Genomic DNA, 20,258 nt, shown 5'->3' on the forward strand with positions numbered 1-20,258 from the left:
CGGAAGAAGGGACGGAGTCGGGTCTCTCGCTTTGCATATCTTTCTCTGACTGTACAACTAAAGGGAGAGGCAGATGCTCCGTCTCGAAGATGTTGTGCGTGTTTGTGCTTGTATGCATTTACAGCATGGTGTGGACCATTACATATTCATTAAACAATCAATTTGCTGTCTAATTTTTGGGGGGGCAGTTATAAAATGTTCGTTCCCAGAACGTTACTTGAAGGTTCCATTTTTCTGTGTGCCAAGAATGTAGCGGGAACATCTTACGGATGTCCCTAGAATGTTTTATCTTACGTGTTGATGAGTCGCTCAGTTGTTTTAAAGTGTTAGAAAAAACACTTGTGTTAGTTATGTTGTCACTTATGAAAAAATATGTTAGTAGGTTGTAATGCTGTCTTTCCTTTGAGAGGTTGAAGGACGAAATTAACTTCTTGCATAATTTAAATAAATTAAATAATATTTTGATGGATTACCTGTATAGGTGAGGGAATTCATCATCGTCTCTCTTACTGTGCCAGTTTTCTTTGTATAATAAATGGAAATTCACTTTTTGCTGAAACAAATAATTTAAATGTTCAGGAGATATCAGCGGAGTATGCCTTACCACACCGACATTGTCTTTGTCTTCTCATGAAAACAACAACTTTGAAACAACTTTAGCCAACACTATTTTAAAATATAATCTGAAAATGAAAGATGTTTTAGGACTGTTAACCTGTATATGAACCTGTGCGTAACATTCTAAAACATTAATTGAAACATTTCAGAATATGTCCGGGAATATAACTGTGAGAAACCCACACAAATACCCACTCTAACAGCCATACGTAACATACAGTATGTTGACAACAAATTGAAATAATTAGTTCAGAGTCGAGTCCAAATGATTTATGTTCCCTGAATTATAACCAATCATATATTCTGGGGCCAATTTGAGAATGCTCTATCTATTTATCTATCTATTTACTTATCTATCTACCTCTCTTATGTCTTTGCGTATCTATTTACTTATCTACCTACCTATCTATCTACGTATCTATATATCGAAGTATCTCTCTAACTACGTAACCATCTATCTATCTAATTATCTAACTATCTACATATCTATCCATCTGTCTATCTACATACAGTTCGGTCCGGAAATATTTGGACAGTGACACAATTTTCATAATTTTGGCTCTGTACGCCACCACAATCGATTTGAAATGAAACTATCAAGATGCAATTGAAGGGCAGACTTTCAGCTTTAATTCAAGGGGTTGAACAAAAATATTGTATGAAATGTTTATGAATTGCAACCATATTTATACACAGTCCCCCATTTTCAGTGGCTCAAATGTAATCAGACAAATTAACAATCATAAATAAAATGTTCATTTTTAATACTTTGTTGAGAATCCTTTGCAGGCAATGACTGCCTGAAGTATGGATCCCATGGACACCACCAAATGCTGGGTTTCCTCCTTTGTGATGCTTTGCCAGGCCTTTACTGCAACTGTCTTCAGTTGTTGTTTGTTCGTGGGTCTTTCTGCCTTTAGTTTTGTCTTCAGTAAGTGAAATGCATGCTCGATCGGGTTGAGATCAGGTGACTGACTCGGCTGTTGCAGAATATTCCACTTCTTTGCCTTAAAAAACTCCTGGGTTGCTTTTGCAGTATATTTTGGGTCATTGTCCATCTGTACTGTGAAGCGCTATCCAATCAACTTTGCTGAATTTGGCTGAATCTGAGCAGACAGTATATCCCTAAACACTTCAGAATTCATCCGGCTGCTCCTGTCCTCTGTCACATCATCATTAAACACAAGTGACCCAGTGCCATTGGAAGCCATGCATGCCCATGCCATCACACTGCCTCCACCGTGTTTTATAGATGATGTGGTATGCTTCAGATCATGAGCAGTTCCAAGCCTTCTCCATACTTTTTTCTTCCCTTAATTCTGGTACAGGTTGATCTTAGTTTCATTTGTCCAAAGAATGCTGTTCCAGAATAGAGCTGGCTTTTTTTAGATGTATTTTGGCAAAGTCTAATCTGGCCTTTCTATTTTTTTTTTTGTTGAGTCAATTGTCCAATTACCTTTGGTCCCTTGAGAAAGAGGGGGCTACATATAAAAGAGCTGTAATACCTAAACCGTTCCTCCAATTTGGATGTGAATACCCTCAAATTAAAGCTGAGAGTCTGCACTTTAAGCCCATATTCATTATATAACTGTAACTTGAATATGTTTTGGTAAACAGCTAAAATAACAAAAATTGTGTCAGAGTCCAAATATATATGGACCTAACTGTAACTATCTATCTATGTATCTATCTACCTATCTATCTATGTAGAGGTGAGGCAGGTGCTGTTGGCCTCTGTCAAGGAGTCTTTAGAACAGCAGCCTGGGGTAGAGTCTAAAGTGTAACCCTGCCCAGGTGGCAGCTGCTGTGAGGGACTGGCAAGAGGGTGTGGGGCCCCTGCTAACCTTCTCCTCTCTGAGCCTGGGTGATTTAGAGCAGGTGGGGGGGGGGCAGGCGTTCTACAGTATGTGTGTTCAGATCAGGAACATCCAGGATCAGGGTGTAAGAGAGCACCAGTGGCAGGGGGCCTTGGGAGGTCAGAGTAGCGCGGGGTTTTAGTGGTGGGTGATGGGTGTCCAGGAGTTCTGGGGATCATTCACGTTGCCCTGGCAACAAATAAGCATGTGTCCCTTTGACCAAGAGGTAGAGGTGGATGTCCATTCTGTGCTGTGCTAGAACATGTGACCCATGTTTATTTTTTTCTGAATGTGCACATCTAATACATTGGATTACCGCAACAACTGTGTCTGAGGCTGGGGGAGGTGTTCTCTGTTGGGTTGTTCATCTTGGGGTCCAGGTATTCATTTAAGTCAGCAGGCTGTTATAATTTCTAAAGTGATGATGTCTCAATAAAGAGCATCAAAAGTCAATCTATCTTTCTGTCCATACGTCTGGTCTGTCTGTCTGGTCTGTCTGTCTTTCCATAATTGGTCACTTAATCCATCCATACAAATAAGAGCCACAGTGATTTTACATGGGACAGTTATATTCATGAATATATAAATGGAATCATGACCACAGCAATGGACAAAAACAAATCATTGTGGGGATTTTTTTTTTTTATTGTTATTATCAATTGACCATTATGATTCTACAAATGCGAGAATTTATCACCAATAATCAAAATAAGGGTTGCAGGCTTGTGAGATCTTCACTTAATATTCTTGGAAACAGACATGGGGTTTATGTATTAAACAAATCGCTATACAGTTTTCTGAGGTATGCCAAGTAACTTGGAGAATACAAATGTACCTCCCCCACAAACAGATATGGGTCAATTAAGCTCGCACTCTCACTTTGCTTCATCATGAAAACATTATGCCACAATGTCAACCAAGTCCCAGCAACCCAGTGACCATCATAAGACCCCCCCCCCCCACCCAACCAACACACACACACACATCCTCTGACATTAATTCCTCAAACCACACACACATCTCCACACGCGCACGCACACACACACACACACGTACGCACGCACGCACGCACACACAAAGTATGAATCAACATAACATGTACAGGCACACAGAAGTCAGGGCGTACTCAACTGAACATGAACACAACATCAGCACACTTTCAAAAGTACAAGAAAAACTGGCTACATCGAAAATATAACTGAATCTTCGTGTGGCATGTACATTTGTTGTCTCTATTTTAAAGTTAACAAGATTCCCGTTTCAGAATCGTGACGTTGTTTTCTCATGGTAAAAATCATTGGGCCATCCTAGTCCCATGATTGGTGTTCCATATTCATGTCAAACAAGGCAAATCACAATACATTCTCCAGTATATTCTAGCCCCAACTTTACAATAAATAGGTTCTCGAAAAAGTGGCAATCTGGTCACACAAATGTCATATTATAACTGAATGCACGCATTTCTGCCAAAAATGAAACAATGTAATTTGAGTAGCCTTTACTTTACACTTTGAACAGTGAGAAAAAGTTTTTTGTAACAATTGCTTTGGTGAACATAGCTTAACAAGAAAAGCTGTGTCTGATGGATGAGGTCCTTTGTGATAGAAGCCTTTTGAATTCAAAAAGCCAATATGAACAGTTAGATCATAGCTTGGGTTTTTAAATAAATTTGTGGAATCCCTGAAAAACACATTGTCTTACTTGTAATGAAGTTAGATCAAATATGAGATTCAGCATCCCTGAAAAGACATTGAAATACATACACAGGCACACAAATACAGACGCATGTACATTACACATACACGCCATGACATCATAAGTCAGCACTATGACATCATCAACACTGGCTTTGACATCTTCATGCGGTTCTATTCACTGATTGCATCTGCTTTTTTAGTCAAGAATACAAAGGTTTAAAATCCACCAGAAGGTTGAATATTAGGTGAATTCAGGAAACATTTAGATTCACAGAGGAAAAAAATACGGCAACTAATAATCATGATAATAATAATAATAATCAAGTTAAGTAATCAGAATCATGACTATAAACACAAACACATGTCATTGAGTACAAACATCATGGCTGAAGGTTCCATCTATAATCCATCAAATTTGTCTTAATCCAGTCACAGTTCCAGGGGAAAGCGAAAATACTACGCAGAGTTCACTGTACAGGTACGGTGGCCTGTTTAGGCCTTTTATCATACCCCAACACAGAGACTCTAACCCTTCCAACAACAGTCAGTTACAACCGTTTTGTTTATCATATAATTAGATACCTGTCAAAACGCACAGAAAAAAGAAAAGGAACTTGCGATTTACAAAATATGACTCCAGGTCCACCGCCACCCCTACAATGTATAATTTATAGGATGGCTTTTTGTCACACTCAATGTTAATCGCACAAAAGCACAACGTGTCAGTCATTTCTGCAGTTTACACACAGCTGTGTCTGCAATGTTGACACAAATAAAAAATAAAAAATGAAAAGATGACATAATACATATCACAGACATACACAGAATTTTCAGAATAGCCCTTGGTGTGAAGTGTCCATTGTCCGCTGCTCGCCTTTTCTCGCCCTCCAAACATCGTGAACAGCTGCAGTTTCAGATAATATGTGGCATTCATAAAAGACAGAACATAGAGTGATTCATATACATAACAATACATTTGTTACCTCACCAACCTGTGATGAACAACACAAACTTGTGATGAACAACACAAACTTGTGATGAACAACACAAACCTGTGATGAAAAGGATGACCAATGGCTGTGGAGCCTCGCTGGTTTTAGGGTTTAGCCCCCTTGAATAAGCCAAGAAGAGCAGTCAACAGTCTCCCCCAGGGGACAGTGGCTCTATGTACACTACTCCAAATTAAACGTCAGAGCTTTCATTTTCACTTCATATGGTCAACTGCCAGTTTTGTTTTAATTTTAAACCCCTAAGGCTAATGACTGACACGGTGTCAACTACCAGCATGCTCTGGTTGACTAGAGACATGATCAGAATCATTTCCAGTTTTAAGACTGAATGCAATGTGATGGTACTGACCACAGTGGCTTATGGGTAATGTGATGTCTGCAGGGGAGGCTGGTGGAAATAGAGATCGGAGGACGGGCTCATTGTAATGCATGGAATGGAATCAGGAATGGTATCAAACACCATTTCTCAAGATACCATTCTTCATTCCATTCCATGCATTACAATGAGCCAGTCCTCTGATTTCTACTTCCACCAGCCTCTACTGCAGACATCACATGCAGAGGTCAGGCGGGGGGACAGGTGATGCAGCGATATGATGTCAAACCATTCTGATAGCTGAGTAAATCCAGCTATTTAATTACCCTAATACGTGACCTTACATTAACGCCTGCAGACTAAGGTATGGCTGTAGTATCAGTTGGAGCAACAGTATTCCAAATGTGGCTATTTTCTTATTGTCCATTCACAATCTAAGAAAGAGATTATGGGCAACTCAAACGTCCAATCAGTGTTTGTCATTTGTCTGACAATGTGATTTGTTCCAGAAGACATGACGTTCTGTCCAACAGGGCTTATTATATTAATTCCATCAAAAGAACAACAATTTTCAATATTTTCCAGTCTTTAATCTTCTTCTTCTTTTTTTTCTTTTTTTTTTTACAAAAGTCAAACCACAACGTTTCTCTGTTTTCCATTTCCATTCCATTTTCTGTTTGGATTCAAAGACAGGCGTGTTCTCCCTGTCAGAACACTAGAAGCTTCTTCACAAGATGGTGCCACAAACTTAGTGACTATTTAACAACATTGACCCTTCAAGAGCCACTCATCAAAGTCCTAAAGTTCCAGTATTATTTTTCAAATGCCCTCACTGGGAGAAACATCTCAAAGTGTTGGCCTTTTCCACTCTCCTTCAATTATATAGCCAAATATTCTCTTTTTTCAAAACACAGCAACTTGAATAAAATCTTTCTCACCAATAATTTCTTTTTCTTTTTCTGTGTTAACTGGCAACAGGGAGTTGACAAGCATTTCCTCTCTCACGTCTCTCTCTGGGCTTCATGTCCCAGTGTGGTCCTTTCTTCTCTCTTCCTTTCCTCTGCTTGAACATTCTTAACTTGACCTTCATCTCTCCTCCTTTGTCACTCTCTCCTTTTCTTTCTCACACGGTCACCTCGTTCTTACTGGCCGTCCTCAATCCCTGTCCCCCTCCTCCTCCCCCTCCTCCCCCTCCACCCCCTCCTCCACCAGGGATGAAGTGTAGCTGCTCGATGGTGTTCTGCCTCTTGCTGGCGAAGGCCATCCTGCGGGCGCTGTGACCCCCGGCCCCCCCCGGACCGCTGCCTGCTCCTCCGGCCCCCGGGCCGTGGGGGTCCCCCCAGCCCCCCCCGTGGCCACACATCCCCCCCGGCACCACCGAGCTCCTCTCGTGCTCGTGCCCCGAGGCGGGGTGGGAGTTCATCTTGATCATGTGATGTCGGTCCAGGGAGGGCGTGACACAGATGTTCTGCTGCGACTGCGCCTTCTGGTGCTGGGTGAGGTGCGGCATGCTGGGGACCATCCCCCCAAAGTTCCCCATGCCCCCCATCCCCCCCATCCTCTCCTCCAGGCGGTCAGGGGAGACCAGGAGGCGCTCATGGGACTTGCGCAGCGCCTGAGAGTTGGAGCTCTTGCTGGTGGTCATGGCTTTGTAGTACTGGTGCTGCTGGTTCTTGGACAGCCTGGAGAGGGTGTTGCCCTCCCCCAGCGCCAGGAGCTGGTCCTGAGACATCACCCTCCGCGGAGGCTTGTCGAAGGTGGTGCTGTAATGGGGCTGGGACTGGGCCGGGAGGGGGTAAGGGTTGGGGGTGGACGTGGGCACGTGGATCCGGGGGCGGGAGGTTTGGAGTGGGAGGGTGCCCCTGGCTCCCAGGGTGTAGTCTCCGCCCCAGTGGAGGTGGTGCTGGGAGGAGTGGAACGAGGGGGGAGCATTGTTGGGCCGTCGCTTGGAGGAGTAGTAGCCTGTGTACTCATCCAGATCTTTCTCTGGTGTCCAAATGTTTGAGGGGAAAAGGGAGAGGATGAAACAAAATCGCAGAAATAACAGTTAGTGACATTCATTATTATTGAAACACACCGTTCCATGTACCTAGACATAGGAGTCTTTTAATCTTCAAAGCCTTTCCCTGGATTGAGTTCCCTGAGAGCCAATTTAAATGTGACCTTTCCCCACCCATGTTTATTCTACAACCCCCCGATACATCCACATTATCTCTAGGTTTCTTCGGTTAGCACAGGAGACAAAGAAGCCTTTATCAAAGCCCTTTCTCTTTACATTCAGTTCTAAAGGAACATGTCTGGCACTCGTTGGTCACCGCGTTTCGCCTGTCATCACACACACGCGTGCACGCACACACACACACACACACACACACACACACAATCCACCCCATCTAGCATCTATCCATCATCCACCCATCCACCAGTCCCTTCCCCCCTCCAGTTCCCTTCCCCTTTCTAGTGACTGCCACCCAGACAGAAAGCCCCCCCCACTTCCCGTATCTGGCGCAGGCCCCACCGCCCATCACCCCTCCCCCATCACCCCTCCCCCACCCTCCACCCCTGGCCCTTGCTCACCGAGCCTCTTCAGGGAGGAGTAGCGGTTGATCTCGGGTTTCATGGCGGCCTCGTAGGAGGGGGGCAGCTGGGCCAGGTTGTGGAAGGAGTGGGAGAAGGAGGGGTGCGGGGCAGAGAAGAGGGGGTGCGGGGCAGAGAAAGGGGGGTGTGGGGCAGAGAAGGGGGGGTGTGGGCCGGAGCTGTTGTTGTGTTTGCTGGAGAGGAGGGACCCTGTGGAGGCCAGCTGGGCGTTGTTCATACGGGGGACGCGCTCTGAAGAGAAACACACCAGGATGTCGTCAAAGACAACACCTACAGGAACATCTTTCTCTATAAATTCCTACATTTAGTCTGTTTATATTTCAGATATTATATATATATATATATATTTTATTATTTTATATGCATATGTATAGATGATTTAATGTATAATATATATACTGTATACATAGATATATATTGATATAAATTACGTATAGATTATGTATTGTATTTATAGTTCTACACAGTTTCTCAAAACTTGTTCTGAATGGTCCACAATGTGATTTTTAAATCTGTATTTTTGTATACAAGTGCAATTGTTGCATTATTGTGGAGTGACACTTAAAACTAACTATCTATAAGTGGTACATTATAATAGTCTAACATACAGTACATTTATAACACATTTATAACATAAATAGGGGATACATTTATAGTAACCTAACATGTATAGGTACATTTAAAAGACCATACATGTACAGGAAATTCACATTCACGAAACATGTCAATTCCTCACAGATTAGCCCAAGACTTTTGCTGCCTTTTGCCATTTAGAAGTCATTCTAACAGCCCTGCTACATCCACGTCCATGAGACGAGCATGAGATGGAGCTGATCGACTCCTATTGTCGTCAAGGTTACCTGCTACACCCGCACATGCGTGAAGCAGAGACGTTGTGTGGATGCTGCAGCGGCAACGTCAAATTAGCCATGGAGTCTATTTTTCTCTGATCAATGCGTCTGAAATGATAATTTTTCAATGCTTTTTTGGACACTTTATCACTCAGTTTTATAGTATGGTAATGTCACTGAACATTGATATTAGCAGTACATGCATACAATAGGAGTAGTATTGTATGCATGTACTTTACATTAATTTACTACTAATAGTACCTGTTTGAAAAACAAGCTGATAAAGAGAAATACAGTCCTCATTTATATTATATATATGTAATATACATTTATATATACACTTAAAGGACAAAACCCAATTCGAAGACATTCAGATTTGACAAGACTCTCAACATAAAACAACAAGTTCAATGTCAGGAATGAAAACATTTTCACCAGTTCCATGCAGAAACAGAAGGGAGGGCAATTTATTCTGCGTCCACGCTTGCAACTGTTCACATTTCTGGTGTAGCAGGTTCAATTACTGCTCTGACACGCTGCTTCCCAGTGTAGCACTGCGGTCAGACAATGAGTACAAAATAAACATCCCTTGAAGTGATTCTATAGAATAACTCAAGATTACTGTCTAACACATGTCCCTGACCAATGACCATTCACTATAATCAGCAATGATGGCCAATGATATCCATTCACAATCATGACTGACACATTGACTACAGTGGAATCACATACACACAGGCCACTGTGGAAGCACACGGAGGGCTCTATTTCAACCCAAACGCGATTGTTGACCTTGCTATAGCATGCCGTGATCGCCCGGGGGGGGGGGGGGGTTTCAGAAATAAGTTTTATGATGATATCTGTCGGTGCATATGCGGCTGAAATAACTTGTGCTATAGCCAATCAGCTATCTGTATACTACCACGGATGTTGGAATGCCTAATCAAGAAATGCACTCGAACTTTAAGTTCATTAGTGTGTCGTCTTCACGAGTCAAATATCACACTTCGAAATAATATTTCCACTGTTAAGACTGTTGACATGTCCAAGCGTTCAGTTCATTTCAGTCGGTGACTCATGGGAGACATAGCTTATTCTGACTGAAATAACTTGAATACTCAAGTTGACATGTTGTTTACATGAATATCGCATTACTTTCATCTCAGCAAAATATGCTGAATGTCAGTGTGCATCTGTAAACTACCAGAGATTATAGCAACGATCACAGCCTGATAGACAGGTCACCGTGGGGTGTCTCAGTGATTTGCAATATGTGCAAAACAAGCAAGTTCCTATATGATAAAACACACTGAGAACATCGAGAGACACAAGAGTCGTAGTTATGTACACGGTATGCCACACGGAGATCGAGGTCCCACCTCACACACAATTATTATTATTATTTATTTTTGTTACTGTTTTAAATGTTACGGATGCGGTCGCTATTCCCAGTGTGAGCCCTAGGTGTCCCCCTTCAGCTGCTCACTGGACCACCTCCCCTCTCACTCACTCACTCCATCTATCATTATGGACTTGTTACCTGCACCTGTGTTTGATGGTCATCTATGCCTTTTTGTGCCCGCACTCCCCGCTCAGTCTTCACAGTGTGTGCACCGTTTGTACGTTCACCTAAGAGAAGTAAGCCTTTGATATATATCGAGTTCGAGTAATCAGACGTTGTTCTCTTTTCTTTATTTTTTTGAATTAAGTCTGCTGCCTTTAGTTACCTACTATTTCTGTTTTGGAGATGTTGCTTTCTCCCATTTGATTTCCATGTAAAGTTTGTGTTTTGTATCCTGTGTTAACCAGAAACTTTCTTCAAGTAAAGAAACGTTTATTTTTGAATAATAGAGAGATGAGACGATATACTCATCTTTTCTAAGGACATCGGCCAACGTGAGCATCGTCTTTTGGAACATCAGTTTTTCGTTAAGGCTGAAAAATGTAAATTTCATGTCGACACTTGCTTTCCTGGGGTTCATTGTGACCCAGGGACATCTTCAGATGGACCCCACTAAGGTAAGTGCGGTGCTGGACTGGCCCCAACCCTCTTCAGTGAAGCAAGTGGAATGTTTTCTGGGATTTGTGAACTTCTATAGACGATTCATTAGGAATTTTAGCGCCCTAGCCGCTCCACTGACAGCCCTCACCCAGAAGAGCCCTCTTCCTTTTTCCTGGTCTCAGGAGGCGGAGGACACATTCAATGTGCTAACGCGGTGCTTCACCTCAGCACCTGTTCTAGTGCATCCTGACCCTTCTCTACCTTTCATGGTGGAGGTGGATGCCTCAGACGTAACAGTAGGGGCAGTTCTGTCTTAACGATTACCTACGGATAACAAGACGCATCCTTGTGCGTTCTTTTCACACCGGCTCTCGCCAGCGGAACAGAACTACGATGTGTGGCAGTCAAGCTTGCACTGGAAGAATGGAGGCATTGGTTGGAGGGCACCATGCATCCCTCCATTGTTTGGACAGACCATAAAAACCTGGCGTATATTCAGGAGGCCAAGCGGCTCAACTCAACATCTTTAAACATGCAGCTTTCAGAAGTTCTGGACCACATAATGTGAATGTACATACATTTATGTAAATAACGAGCCCAAGAATTACCGCTGACAAGTTCTAGCAAAGACCATATGTATATACTGTACATGGGCTCATTTTACATGGGAATCGTTGTCCGCCAACATGGAAGGGTAGGCTCATGAATATTGATTTCATTCAGGAGCGGGAGTAAGCACCACGGCGAGAGCAATATGCATATTCATGAACTACTGACAGGCAGAACTCCGATATAAGGGAATGTAGTTTTGCTAGCTAGCGACATGACATACTTGCTAACTCATCCCAGTACTAGGCATCATTAAAGTGGAGGTCGCTTAGCTAAGCCCAACGTTATTAATGAACAATACATAATTTTGTTGACCAAATATGACAAATGTCATTGACTTCCAGTCCAATAAAACACAACTTTGTCTGCATAGTGTAAAATTTCACCTGGGACAGAAGAAGAGGCTGAGTTGGGTCTCTCGCTTCTCATCCTTCTCTGGTTCTAGCCAGGGTGGTTTATTAGAAGAGTGGCGTCAATGAAGGGGTCCATTTTCTATTGGCTAACGCTTATGGAGACTCAAATAGTTCCTTCATGCAAACCTAAGGAGCAAGTTGCCAGGCAACCGCTTGCCTGGGTAGCCAGTCTGACAAATATTGCTAGGTTAGGTTTTTTTTTACAACTGAATAGATACTGCAATTTTAACTGCAAAACTTCTTAGTTATACTAAAACCTGTGTGGTTAAACCAATTCAAGATAGATATTTTCCATGGCAGTCTTATTGTTTTACATGACAGTGGCCATGACGTTTTGGGGCTGAAACTGCTTCTTTTTTTTCCGCCATTTCCCCCGTCTGAAGTCTTGTTAGCTCCGCCACTTACATATCTTTGTCCCAATAAATAAAATCAATATCAAATCAATATTGGGTAAATCAGGAAGGACTTTTTGGAACTATGTAAAGCCTCCAGTAATTTCAGTGGCATCACTCTTCTAATATACCACTAGCCATAGAGGAAACACGATAGGAGAGGGTAGCCTTTGGACTAGCCTACCTTTCAAATGAATAGCATCATTTTATGCACCACCGCTGTCAAAATTCCTGTCATAAACAGCTGCATTTGTGATAAGACGTGGTTTTGGTGGGTCTTAAATGCCCCCACTTGCGTTGCCTGAAACTGGCACCTTGGAAAATGTTTTGAAGGACCCACCTGAAATAATGCCACCCCTCCCACAAAGCACAGCAGCGGATATGAGACTGGTTAATTGCCAATCGTGGCGTTATGATGTGATAATACTACAACAGCGACTTTTACAAGATGAAATAGCCAACATGCTCGCGTTTGACGAAAATAGAGCCCTTATACACTGATACACAAAGGAAGCACACCACTGGAGGGAAACACACACAGTGTGAGGGGGCACTGACTCAGTGACTAGGTTAAAACACTGATAGTGAAACACAACAACAGATGCGTGATGAGGCCACTCACACACCCCGTTGCCTCTGTTAGGCTTACCCATGGAAGCAGTGTGTTTGGGGCTGGGACCAGACACCTGGACAAAATTGTGGTGCAAATTTCCAACTGCAAAAGAGCAGAGCGAACACTGATGGACAGCTATTGTGTGTGTGTGTGTGTGTGTGTGTGTGTGTGTGTGTGTGTGTGTGTGAGTGAGAGAGTATGAGAGAATGAGTGTGTGTGTGTGTGTGTGTGTGTGTGAGAGAGTGTGTAGGATTACATGAATGAGTTATGTTGTTATGAGTGTGATTATGTTGCATGTGACTTGGGGTTCAGTCAACATTGTTACAATGTCCACCACACCTGTCCACACGGTTCATTTAGTTTCTGAATAAAAGCTGCATTATAACAGGTGTTATAACGCTATAACTGTCCTCCCGAGATTCCTGGTGAGTCACTCACTGCGGTTGTCTTTGCTCTGGAGCACTGGAGTGTAGAGATTCTTTGGCGGTCGCCCCAGTCCGGCTTCGGAGGTGGAGGTGGTCAGGACGGTACTGTTGTTTCTCTCGCCCGGTTGGACCGGGCTGGACTGGTGACGCAAGATGTCTACCAGGGCTCTGAGAGAGATGTAAGGTTGGAGGAAAGACGAGCCATAGATAAGTCATACCCCTCCATAAAACCTTTGTTTATAATGTTCAATACTCTAGTTTTTCTGTAATCACTATTGTTACATGCAATGCTTTAAACCTACTCAAACATCTAAATTGCTCCTTATACAGAAAAATGTGCAAATCTTAAGATTGATACGTTTGGCTGCAGCCGTTGGTCTGACTTGTGACCATACTGAGCCAGAGGACAAACCGCCTTCTCACATACCACTTAGCAATAGTCGTCTTATTAGGTAGATCAGCTTTGAAATTAGGCAATAGAATAGAAGTTCTATCACATAGCATTGATTGCATAATTTCTAGTCCCTTTCTATTTTTTTGTAAAGAAAATAAGAGTAATAGTCATCTTTGAACTCCTAACTAAAAAAAAACTCCTTCTCAACTCCCTTCTCACTCCTCCCCAACTCCCTCCTCACCTGGGCATGTTGATGTCTCTGTTCCTGGGTCTACGTGACACCTTGTGGAAGGCCACCTTGATGCCCACAGCCACTACCAGCGTGAAGGAGATCACCCCGCCGATGACATAGGCCGTGCTGTTGCTCTGCTGCTGCAGGGGGTCGAAATCGGGGTCCGGCCGGTTCCCTTGGGGGGCCGTCCCGGGCATCTGGGTGTTGGCCCATACGGGGGAGATGTAGTTGTTACAGGACTCCTGGTCCAGGCGGTCACGCTGGTGCTCGCAGCAGAAGCGGTAGTGGCACGTCCCGCAGCAGTAGATGTAGGTGCCTCTGGAGCAGTTGAAGGTGTGGTCGAACTGGCCCATGACGTCATAGTAGCCCCTGCAGACGTCCACGTCCACCAGGCGCCGGGGCGGGGGCGCCACCTGGGCCGCGCCCAGCGGAGGCTTCAGGGCGTCGGATGTCAGGTTCCTGGGGAGCATTATCTGAGGCAGGGGCTTCGGGGGCAGCTCGGCCCCGCGGGGAACACTGTCCTCTGTCTCTGCCTCTTTGGGGGGCACCTTCTGCCCCGCCGGGGGAGGCGGCAGGGGCGTGTTCCTGAAGCCGGTGAGGAGGAACATGGTGGTGCCCCCATTGGAGCCCCCGGTGGATGTGCGCCGGTCCGTGGCGGTCGACACCGCGAACAGGACGAAGTCAGACAGCAGGAAGAATATCAGGGAGGTGGAAAACATCAGTCTATAAGTTGCAGGCCTCATTTTTTCAAAGTTTCTCAGTGGATATAAGAATAAACTAAAAAGGCCTGTGAGGTGTTAAAACATCAATGTCCTCTTCCAAGAGTAAAAGGGTAATAATATCAAAAGGTTCTGCTCAAGGTTTCAACTTCAATACAATGAACTAATTAGTGCTCCATGCACAAACACATACACACTCGGAGGAGTTTTAGTTTGTTCAAGCGATATGCATGTTTGGTATTAAACTGTTGTGTCGTAATGTAAACATATCTCACAAGCTTTCAATATAAATACAAATTCATCCTTGAAAGCAGCTTATGTAAACATTGAGGTTTATATATTTCTAGAGTTCTACTTTTTTGACTGCGTGTGCTATGGCTATACTGGTGAAAGGACTAATTGAAGTACAACTTAACAATTTAGATTTGCTTATAAAGGATAAGGGGTTAAATTGTAAACACCAGCCAAAGTGTTGTTCTATGGAATGATAAGAGAAAGACTAAAACCCTCTTAATAACGGTGGTCTCCACTGTGTAGACCACACAACCCAAAAGTATGGGTTTCCTTATGGGCTTCCTTTCTTTCTGTTAGGCAGTATTGTCCTGTAAACAATATCAATGTTTAAAAACTGTAAACGTTTAAAACCCTACAAAGACCTCAAGAGTCTTTGTGTGCGTCTTAAACTCATCCAAAGTATGGCACATTTATGAATGATGTAGCAAATCGTCTTTAGAGGGAAAACATAGTCTGTAAACACTTATTGTTCAATGTAAACTTTTTTTTTTGTACTGTACTTTGTTTTCACCTATGTATCTATCACTTACAATTGGCACTTCAGTTACCCTTTGTAAATATTTGGCCTGTAAACCTTTCTGAAAAAACTATAAATACAAACAATTCCAACTTTTAAGTAAATTTTTTGCTCTTTGTGTGAGTTGTAAACGATTATGCTGGCAGCTTCAGGGATCTCTACATAGTCTTGTAAACAAATTGTAGAGAATTGCTCATCTGATTTTGACACTGTTTCACTATACTAGCATGCTAGTGTAATTTCTGCTGCACTGCAATTTATATTTGTTCACAAGAAAACTCAATAAAAGATATCTGAATATATTCAGAGGGAAAGCAAGTGGGGGGGGGGGTCAATAGAGGAAGTATTCTTTAGAGAAATTTGGAATTCTGAGTTCCAAATACAGTGATTAGGGGGGTTGCACTAAGAGAAAGGTCCTCGCAAAAACGTATCACAAGGTCTGGTGAAAGAGGGCACAGCGGAAATGCACCGAGCAGCTTCTGTATTTGAGACAGACTGGACAACACAGCTCACAGCTAAGTAAACAATAAATGGGAAATGGAGATGGATAATGAAAATTTATAAAAAGGCAGCCAGAGATTGTACAAAATGTGATAGACAAGTTGCAGGTCGGTGAGTAAGGGAGAGGCTGGCGATGGGGGTCAGGAAGAGAAAGGGAGAAAGTGCCCCAGGATCTATATGTGTTTGATCCCCTTACGCGAGTGTCTCTGCTCTGAGTTTAACTCGGCCCAACAGAACAGAACAAAGATGGGCTTAGGCCCAGTTCTTGCAGGACAACACGGCTCAGCCCACAGAACAGACATGAAAATGTCTGGATTCATCCGTCGATGTAGAATATAAGGATGAAAAGTGCACAAAATATTGTCCCTTTCCAGCCAAACTGAACGCGGGCTGATAATTACAAATATGTGGTAAAAGTCATCATATTATGTGGCTTTACAAGCTATCTACTGTACTTATCCAAAACCTGGGGAATGGAATTCTTTCTGTATGCAAACTCAACAATCCCTGAATGCGTGTACTGTATGCACCTTCTGGTATATACAAAGATCACTACGATAGAAATCGTCTGTGCAAAGACAGCTTAAACATAGTGAGATGGTGCTAAATGTTTGGTCATCATACTGTCTATGGCTAGTGTTATATGGCTTAGGTGTTTCTGTCATAGACTTGATCCACTTCAACAGACAACATGAATACGCTGGCGGGGTTGTGTTGCATGGTTTGAGAGGAAGAAAAGAAGAAGAAGGGATGAATATAATTTGGGTTAAAGGATAAGAGGGCCTTTCCAGCTTGTTCAACGTGGCATGATCACATGAATGCTGAACGTACTGGGATAGAAAAGATGGAGGGAGATGGAGATAAGCCAAGTAGCAACGAAATAGCAGCAGGTCAATTTATCAGGTTATCGGTGACTTGTGTTGCCCATCAGTCAAGCTAGTTCTATTGATCGATCTGGAGCCCAGCTTTCGGAGAAGGAGTAGGTGAGTTATCACTGCTTAGCTAATGCACTACAAACAAACACAGGCCATCAATTAGAGATTTGTTTCTAAAGCACTTGAACCAATAATGCACTTATCATCCAACTGTGAAAGACTTTAGGAGCAGCAATTGTGTTTCCACTAAATTAAGACAATGAATGTGTACTTTGACCACCTCTTTGCAGGTATTTGCTCTCTGCAATGATGTGGAGATTGAATGTTGTTTAAAGAGATATGGTTCTAAGTGTGTTTTATGTATTGGGGAGACACATTAGAAATGGCAGTATTTGATATGGAATGTGAACACACTGAGGATAACACTGAAGGTGTCAATGAAATGTGACTTCATGTGAAGTTAAGTTGTTGTTTCGTTTTGTGTTTTGCTTTTTTCTTGTCACAGTCTATTTGGCACTGGTTTTGGTCTCACTTGAAAAAAATTGGGAAGAAAAAAAAAACAGTCAGTCAATTAAGGTCCAAAGTCCCCCCCAAAAATGTAAAAAGAAAAAAGATGTGCAAAAAGTAATTAGCAAACAGCCTCGAGGTGGAGAGCAGGAGAGAACATCCCTCTGTTTGGTCCACCTGGGCAGGACAGTTCTGATGTGATCCCGGTTTAAGGTTCTCTCTGCTCTCTACTGTACTTGTATACCAGAGTTAAAGTCACACTGCAAAAGAAGAGAAGAAGTTGATCAATGGACGTTCTGTTCATCCACACTTAATCCATTTCTGTTGCTATTGCTGGGGAATTGTGAAGCAAAAGAGTAGAAAATAAACAAGAACACTAACATCAACATTGAAAAACAATTAGTTATAGTAATATCAACCCAATTCAAGTTTCAGTTTATGTGTGTCACCAAATTGAAATACCCCCACCTGTGCCATCTAAATGCTAGCATTTTGTTGGTGAAGCTGGTTATAATCGGATATTCTGAGTTCTGAGTGCGAGAAATCAATACTGTTTGCTGTAGTGTGATGCCTGTTACAAAGGTGGAATAAATGGTAATAACAGATTTAAATGACATGTATATAAATTGCCTACAGTATATGTACTGCATTGTAATAGTAACAAAAACATTTTGAAATAGGTTTACACAATGGGTTTTAAACTATGCATATTTTCATCTTCCCTCATTTAGAAAAATGCTTTTCATACTTCTCTGACCAATTCAAATGCGTTGAATTCTACTTGACCTCTATCCATTTATTTAATTGGTTTGCCTTTTGTGATACAAATCATCAACTGGAATGTTAATTTATTACAACATACAATGATCAAATAGAATTGTCTATGGAAAACACTGCAAACATACAATTGCATGAATCCATACCTGCACACTCCTGCTATAATATAGTGCCAAAAAGCTAACATTGTCACACAAAACCTTGAGTGTGAAAGTGTCGTCTCACATGCCTGGCATGAGACTGGCACTCCGACACAGAGGAACAAGGTGAAGCCCTGAGAAATCACACTACATTGACATGAACTAAGGGAGACATGTTTTGACTTCCACAAAACAGATAGATGTGGCAGGAGAAGCAACATATGCACAGCAGACAGACAGAACCAAGAGAGGGGAGAGAGAGGCCTTCAGGAGAGGGGGGAGAGGGGGCATAGAGAGGAGAGGGGGGGGGAGAGAAGGGGGGAGAGGAAGGGAGAGAGGGGACATACAGACGAGAGGGGGGGAGAGAAGGGGCATACAGAGGAGAGGAGGGGGAGAGGGGACATACAGAGGAGAGGAGGATAGAGAGAGGGGACATACAGAAGAGAGGAGGGGGAGAGGGGACCTACAGAGGAGAGGAGGGGGGACATACAGAGGAGAGGAGGGGGAGAGGGGACATACAGAGGAGAGGAGGGGGAAGAGGGGACATACAGAGGAGAGGAGGGGAGAGAGGGGACATACAGAAGAGAGGGGGGAAAGTGGACCTAAAGAGGAGAGGAGGGGGGACATACAGAGGAGAGGAGGGGAGAGAGGGGACATACAGAGGAGAGGAGGGGGGAGAGGGGACATACAAAGGAGAGGAGGGGGGGAGACACCACAGATGTGTAGAGCGTGGGGGGTTGCCATGCCAGGAATAGGGGGGGGGGGGAGGAGGAGAAAAAGCTTGATTTGAGACCCTAAGCACTGAAGTCTCTTGTACTGGAAAGTTAAGGGTGCCTTTAAAAATCAGTCACTAGCCCGGGGCCACTTCCATTCCGGCTCCTTGATGCAGTAATTAAGACGCTTCTCAACAGCTGAACTCCTCCCATGCAAGAGCGGCGGAGGCTGCAGCGTCTTTGGAGAAACCGCTGGGTCTCTCCGATGTGCAACAGGGAAGTGTTCCGAGTCCATTCATATGGAACAGAGCATCTTGTACGCCTAGGCATCTGCTGCTGCTGCCTGCCTGCCTGCCCCGGCCGACAGCACACTGTCCTTAAAGACACAGCACTGGAGCTGACAGTCAGTGTGTTAGTACTACATTCATTCCCCCTCTAGCCTCCCTTCCTCCTCCATCCATCTCTCTCTCTCTCTCTCTCTCTCTCTCTCTCTCTCTCTCTCTCTCTCTCTCTCTCTCTCTGCCCGTGCGTGGGTTGCAGCGGCTCTCTCAGAATAGCACTGCAGCATTGAAAAAGTGAGAAAGAGGGAAGGAGGAGCAACGTTCTCCTGTTTCCAACAATAATAATAATAATCTATGTTTCTTCATCAATCATTCTCTCTCTGTCTCTCTATCCCTCCATTGTATGCAACGTTTCAAATGCCTTCATTCTACAATGAACCTCATGTCAGCACTGTGATTTACACATGGATGTCTCTCTCTCTCTCTCTCTCTCTCTCTCTCTCTCTCTGCCCTCCTCCTCCTCCTCCTCCTCCTCCTCCTCCTCCTCTCCCATGCTGCTCACTGCTCAGGTCGGTGAGTGACCATCTCGCTGGACTAAACCTGGCGAACCTGGTGCGTGCTCTCCATCTCTCCGCTCCAACAATAGCGAATAATACGCCTGATAAAGGTTGGCTTTTGACGTAACGACCCGAACCGTTTGACTACGGTTGTGAATCACAGTGAGAGATGTTTCCTCACGGATGACACATAGGTTCAGACGTAACCGCAGCAGGAACACAGATGTATTGACAAGCATCTCCACCGTTTAGGTTCCGGAGGGACGGCATTATGCGACTGTACTCAAGGCTAGAATATCGACACATGGAAGTTGGTGGCTGGCTGCACCTGAATGCCCATGAGGCAGCCGT

The 20,258-nt window shown here is 43.6% G+C and overlaps 1 protein-coding gene across 1 annotated transcript; it reads right to left on the reverse strand.

The window, feature by feature from the left end:
- Positions 1-6,620: 6,620 nt before the first annotated feature.
- Positions 6,621-14,769, reverse strand: shisa7b (shisa family member 7; the record flags this gene model as incomplete). Its single annotated transcript, XM_083680262.1, has 5 exons — positions 6,621-7,483; positions 8,075-8,326; positions 13,012-13,077; positions 13,414-13,568; positions 14,036-14,769. The coding sequence occupies 5 exons, from the start codon at positions 14,767-14,769 to the stop codon at positions 6,621-6,623; spliced, it is 2,070 nt and encodes a 689-aa protein (XP_083536388.1).
- Between the last annotated feature and the right edge of the window lie 5,489 nt (positions 14,770-20,258).

This window comes from Argentina silus (assembly GCF_951799395.1).
Source record: "Argentina silus genome assembly, chromosome: 11".
NCBI lineage: Eukaryota > Metazoa > Chordata > Actinopteri > Argentiniformes > Argentinidae > Argentina > Argentina silus.